Source organism: Theropithecus gelada, chromosome 16 (genome assembly GCF_003255815.1).
Source record: "Theropithecus gelada isolate Dixy chromosome 16, Tgel_1.0, whole genome shotgun sequence".
NCBI lineage: Eukaryota > Metazoa > Chordata > Mammalia > Primates > Cercopithecidae > Theropithecus > Theropithecus gelada.
Genome location: NC_037684.1, coordinates 30586302 through 30592395, shown reverse-complemented (window position 1 = coordinate 30592395; position 6094 = coordinate 30586302). Strand labels below are relative to the sequence as shown.

The window sequence follows — 6094 nt, the reverse complement described above, 5'->3', positions numbered from 1 at the left end:
GGATCACGAGGTCAGCAGATCGAGACCATCCTGGCTAACCCAGTGAAACCCCGTCTCTACTAAAAAATACAAAAAACTAGCCGGGCGAGGTGGCGGGCGCCTGTAGTCCCAGCTACTCGGGAGGCTGAGGCAGGAGAATGGCGTGAACCCGGGAGGCGGAGCTTGCAGTGAGCCGAGATCCGGCCACTGCACTCCAGCCTGGGCTACAGAGCGAGACTCCGTCTCAAAAAAAAAAAAAAAAAAAGACTATACCAGCACTTTCAGGCATTATCTCCACCATTACTAAAACCCATTAGATAGGCATTATTGTACCCATTTTACAGATGAGAAAGACTCAGAGGGCCGGATGGGGTGGCTCATGCCTGTATGCCCAGCACTTTGAGAGACTGAGGCGGGTGGATCACGTAAGGTCAAGAGTTTCAGACCAGCCTGACCAACATGGAGAAACCCCATCTCCACTGAAAATACAAATTTTTTTTTGTATTTTGTATTTTCAAATACAAAAAGGGCCGGGCATGGTGGTGCATGCCTATAATCCCAGCTGAGGCAGGAGACTCACTTGAACCCGGAAAGCGGAGATTGTGGTGAGCCGAGATCACCCCATTGCACTCCAGCCTGGGCAACAAGAGCAAAACTCTGTCTCAGGAAAAAAAAAAAAGAAAGAAAGAAAGAAAAGAAAGACTCAGAGAAAGTAAGGAACTTGCCTGAGGTCTCATGGCTAATGGGGTCCAGGTCATAACCTGACTCTACTCCAACCCAAGTGCCACCTAACTCCTCCTGCAGATGCCCATTGGGTATCCAGAGACTGTGTCTGGGCTTTAACGTGGACTTGAGGCGTGATCCTGGGCTGCTTCTTTCTGGACTTCGGTTTCTGAGTTGCTCGGTTGGTTGGTTGGTTTGATTAATTGACGGGTCTCACTCTGTCGCCCAGGCTGGAGTGCAGTGGCCCCATCATGCTCACTGCACCCTCCAACTCCTGGGCTCAAGGAATGGTGCCACTGTGCTGATTTTTAAGTTTTTTATTTTTGTAGAGATAGGGGTCTCACTATGTTGCTCTGGCTGGTCTCCAACTCCAGGGCTTGAGCAATCCTCCTGTCTCCATCTCCCAAAGCGCTGGCATTACAGGCGACAGCCATTGCGCCTAGCCGCTCTGGTAAAACTGGCTAACGCGATGTATCTTAGTTAGCCACCCACAGCCGCCGCCACCACCACCGCCGCCCCGTCCCCAGGGACCACACAGACCCAGAGGACAAAGAAGGGCGAGGGAGACAGCGGCTGAGAAAGACTTTACCGCGGGGCGGCTGGAGGATCGCCGAGCTCAGGGTCCCCCACCCCACTGGGCCCGGCCCCGCCCCCAGTCCCGGCCCCAGCCTCGGCCTTTGCTGGATCGTCGCCGAACACGTGCCGGTGCATGGCGGCCACGTAGTTGGAGCCGCTGGGGTCGTCCAGGCGCATCCGCAGCAAGGGCAAGAAGCGCTCGGTGGTGAAGTAGCGCAGGGTCGGCTTCGGGGCGCGTAAAGCGGTGAGGAAGACCTGCGGCAGCGGAAGGAGCGCTCTGGCCACCAATGCGCGCTGGAGGACGCACCGCCCCGGCTCCCGGAGTCCAGCCCCGCGCTCACCTCCGTCACCTCTTCAGGGTTCTGCGCCTCCTCGCGAAAGACCTGCTTGCTGTGGGCGAGGTATTGGTAGAAGCGGTGGAAGGTGTGGATGTCCGTGCGGTTCAGCACCTCGTCTGGGCTGCCCAACACCTTCTCCATGAAGGCGGTGTGCACTGGGCCGCACTCGATCAGGCTCAAGCTGCCGGCCCGAGAGCAACGAGTGGGCGGGGGCGGACGCGAGCCAGGCACCAGTCCCAGCCCCAACTCCAGCCCCAGCCCCGACCACGTCCCGGGCCCCGCACCGCTGCGCTGCGCAGTGAGGCAGAAAGGGTGCTGGTGATAACCAGAACATTTGAAACGCGGGTTCCTGCTGGAGCAGCCCTCCCAAATCCATCTGAGGCTACGCGGGAGCCCTGGCACACAGCAAAAGTGAGCTGGGCAGGGAGGGCCAGGGAGATCGCCCCAGAGCAGCTCCCGCATGACGGGGTGCTCGGGGTCTCTAGGTCAGAGTTCAGAGGGTTGGGGAGACGGAGGTGTTGACTCACTGGACCCCAAAGGGCAGCAGCAGAACTGCCAGACTCTCGCATAAGCCTTCGAGCGCGAACTTGCTGGCGCAGTAAACGTCATTGAAGGGTAGCCCTTAGGTGGGGAGACGAGGTTCCTGAGGCCCAGGGGCCAGGGGGTCATACCCGGGAAGGCGGTGCCCCTCCAAGCTGACTGTACCCCTCCCCCTACCCCCCTACCCTCCCACCGGAGCCTGCTTTCAAGGCTCAGCTCCCCACACAATCTGGAGCTGCGGAGGCCAGTACCTACCACTCACCCATCAATCCTCCCATGCTCCCGGTCACCAACACGCGTCCCGAACCGCGCCGCTTCATGTCTGGCAGGAAGGCCTGCAGCACCCGCACCGTCCCCACCACGTTCACGTCCAGCACAGAGGCCACGGCGTCCTCCCCCACCGCCTCCAGCGGCCCCAGTAGGCCCAGGCCTGCGTTACACACTGCAGGGACAGAGGCCCGACCAGCCTGCCTCAGCATCACCCTCAGCACAGCCTGTCCCCTCGTGCTCCCTGGGCCTCGGGACATGTTGGGTTGAAGGCAGGGTGGAGAAAGCTCCTAGGAGCCCATGTGTTTCTGGGAGGCTCACCCAGCACGTCCACACGGCCCTCAGTCACGCATTCCCGGGCAGCGGCCACGGATTTTGAGTCCCTTACGTCCAGCTGCAACGTCTCTAGGGATCCCAGAGGGCATCCCCGGGCCCGGGCCGCCTCCCACAGCCGGCCCTGTGTTTTCAGGTCCCTCAATGTAGCATATACTGGAGGTTTTGGGAGAGAAGGAAGATCTGACTTGTCTTCTGGCCTCCAGGGGCTCCTCCCTTCTCTCCCTCCCTGTCCCTACCTATCTATACCTTTGAAGCTCTGGGATGGGTCTGAAGCCAGACGTACCGCCAAGTGCAGGCCGATGCCCGAGGAGCAGCCGGTGATGAGCACCACGGTGCGGGCCATGGTGAGACTGTGGGGAGAGGCTGGGGCTCTGGGCTGGATATCACCTGCTTCGCCCCGCCCCGCCCGCAGGCCCCCACCCCTTGTTGTGTCTCCCACGCAATCTCAAGGATAAACCCTCCTGCGGGTCCCTGGCCCGATCTCCCCACCCTGTTCTGAGCCAAAACAGACATGAGCCCACTGCTTGGAACACCAAACTGTCCTGGTTGCTGGTCAGAGGGAGGGGAGGTGTGGGTTCCCACGTGGGCACAGAGTAGCCCCCCGGGGAAGATTCCCCTGGGTATGCCTCTGTGCCACCGGAGCAATTATAGTGACCACAGTTTGCTGCAGAGGCTGTGAAAGTAAAGGCGCTAGGAGGTGGGAGATGATTGTATATGTGTTGGTTTTGTCCACAGTTTCTAGCTCATAACTCACATGACCATGGTTAGTCTTTCATCGTAATGTTGGGGCACCTCAGGCGTCAAAAAACAGCCTCTCCTCTCTCTGACCTTCTCCTGTCCTCTTTTCAGCTGCCCAGGGCAGGACTCTAATCTGATTGTGGTTGTAGGATCCTCATTCCAGAGTGGGTCCTTGCCCCATACCCTGGAGAAAGGAATGCTGCACCAAGGCCCAAAGAATCTGGACCAGCCTTGCTAGGCTTAGATCAGACCCTTTTTGCCCAGTCACATTATCACAGTTGTCCATGCTTCAATCATGGACAGCCAATGGAGTTCTCCATAAAAGGCCCAAAGGGCAGGGTTCGGGGAGCTTCTGAGAGCTCAACACGTGGAGGCTGACAGAAGGTGAAGAACTCATCCATGTGTCCAGAGGGTGACGTAACCCAAACTCTACAGAGATAGAAGCTCCTGCTCTGGACCCTTCCAGACCACCCTGTCTGTATCTTTTTTTTTTTTTTTTTTTTGAGACGGAGTCTGGCTCTGTTGCCCGGGCTGGAGTGCAGTGGTCGGATCTCAGCTCACTGCAAGCTCCGCCTCCCAGGTTTACGCCATTCTCCTGCCTCAGCCTCCCAAGTAGCTGGGACTACTCGCCCGGCTAGTTTTTTGGGGTGTTTTTGTTTTTTTTTTTTTTGAGACGGAGTCTCGCTCTGTCGCCCAGGCTGGAGTGCAGTGGCCCGATCTCAGCTCACTGCAAGCTCCACCTCCTGGGTTTACGACATTCTCCTGCCTCAGCCTCCCGAGTAGCTGGGACTACAGGCGCCCGCCACCTCGCCTGGCTAGTTTTATTTTTTGAATTTTTTTTAGTAGAGACAGGGTTTCACCGTGTTAGCCAGGCTGGTCTTGATCCCCTGACCTCGTGATCCACCCGTCTCGGCCTCCCAAAGTGCTGGGATTACAGGCTTGAGTCACCGCGCCCAGCCAGTTTTTTGTATTTTTTAGTAGAGACGGGGTTTCACCGTGTTAGCCAGGATGGTCTCAATCTCCTAACCTCGTGATCCGCCCATCTTGGCCTCCCAAAGTGCTGGAATTACAGGCTTGAGCCACCGCGCCCGGCCTGTCTGTATCTCTTCATCAGGCTATTTATTTCTAACCTTTAAAATATCCTTCGAGGCTGGGCACAGTGGCTCATGCCTGTAATCCCAGCACTTTGGGAAACTGAGGCAGGGGGATTGCTGGAGCCCAGGAGTTCAAGACCAGCCAGGGCAAGAGTGAGACCCGGTCTCTACAAAAAATATTTAAAAATTAGCTGGGTGTGGTGGTGTGTGCCTGGAGTCCCAGCTTACTTGGTGGGGGATCAAGGCTGTAGTGAGCCAAGATCGTGCCACTGCACTCCAGCCTGGGTGACAGAGCCAGACCCTGCCACTGTACTCACTCTGGGTGACAGACTAAGATCCTGTCTCAAAAAAAAATGAAGAGAGAAAAAAATTTTCCTTGTAATAAAGCAGTAAATAAGGGTTTCCCTGTGTTTTTTGGGTCACTAGAGCAAATGAGTTGACTCCATAGAGGGGAAGTGGGTCTCAGGAACTCCAACTTGAAGCCAGTCAGTCAGAAGTTCTCGGGACCAGGACTTGTGACCTGTGGGAAGGAGGGTGTAGTCTCATGAGTCTGTGCCCTCACCCTGTGGTATCTGACGCCGTCTCTGGTTGATTACATTGGAACTGAACTTGAGGACACCCAGCTGCTCTTCACTGCTTGCCGCGTGGGAAAAATTCTCCAAATATTTGGTGACAGAAGTCTCCTGTGTTGGTGACTGTTGTTGTGGCATGACAGCTAAGGAAAACACTGTTTGAAAAAAGGTTTTCCTGGCCAGGAGCAGTGGCTCATGCCTGTAATCCCAGCTCTTTTTAAGAGGCTGAGGCGGGCTGATGATGAGGTCAGGAGTTCGAGACCTGCCTGGCCGATAATTAGCCCGGCGTGGTGGCACGCGTCTGTAGTCCCAGCTACTCCGGAGGCTGAGGCAGAAGAATTGTTTGAACCCAGGCGGCGGAGGCTGCACTGAGCCAAGATGGCGACACTGCACTTCAGCCTGGGCATCAGAGAGAGACTGTCTCTAAAAAAAAAAAAAAAAAGAGGTTTTCCTTCAACAGGAGGCATTCTCCTTTCAAAGGAGAGGGGTTAGTATTAAAAACAGGGATGTGATCCAGCACTATGGCTCACTCCTCTAATCCCAGTACTTAGGGAGGCCAAGGCAGGAAGGCAGGTGGATCACTTGAGGTCAGGAGATCAAGACCAGCCTGGCCAACATGGTAAAACCCCGTCTCTACTAAAAATATAAAAATTAGCCGGGAGTGGTGGTGTAAGCTTGTAGACACAAAAGAATCGCTTGAAACCAGGAAGTAGAGTTTGCAGTGAGCAAAGATTGTGCCATTGTACTCCAGCCTGGGCAAAGAGCAAGACTCCATCTAAAACAAAACAAAACAAAACAACAAACAAAAACAGGGATGTGAGGCAAGGGATGGGAGAACAGGTCCCACCCCAGGGCCATGCTATAGCCCTGAGTCCTCCCAATCATGGCAGCAGTGACCTTCTCATTCTGACAGACCCAGGGGACTCATGAG

At 55.9% G+C, this 6094-nt stretch overlaps 1 protein-coding gene across 1 annotated transcript; it reads right to left on the bottom strand.

Moving 5' to 3' along the window:
• Nucleotides 1-1015: 1015 nt before the first annotated feature.
• HSD17B1 (hydroxysteroid 17-beta dehydrogenase 1) lies at nt 1016-3957 on the bottom strand. The gene is made up of 6 exons (XM_025363616.1): nt 3006-3957; nt 2745-2912; nt 2419-2598; nt 2144-2237; nt 1620-1797; nt 1016-1533 (listed from the first exon to the last, which is right to left on the bottom strand). Exons 1-6 carry the CDS (start codon nt 3100-3102, stop codon nt 1288-1290), a joined length of 963 nt encoding a protein of 320 aa, XP_025219401.1. The 5' UTR covers nt 3103-3957; the 3' UTR covers nt 1016-1287.
• Between the last annotated feature and the right edge of the window lie 2137 nt (nt 3958-6094).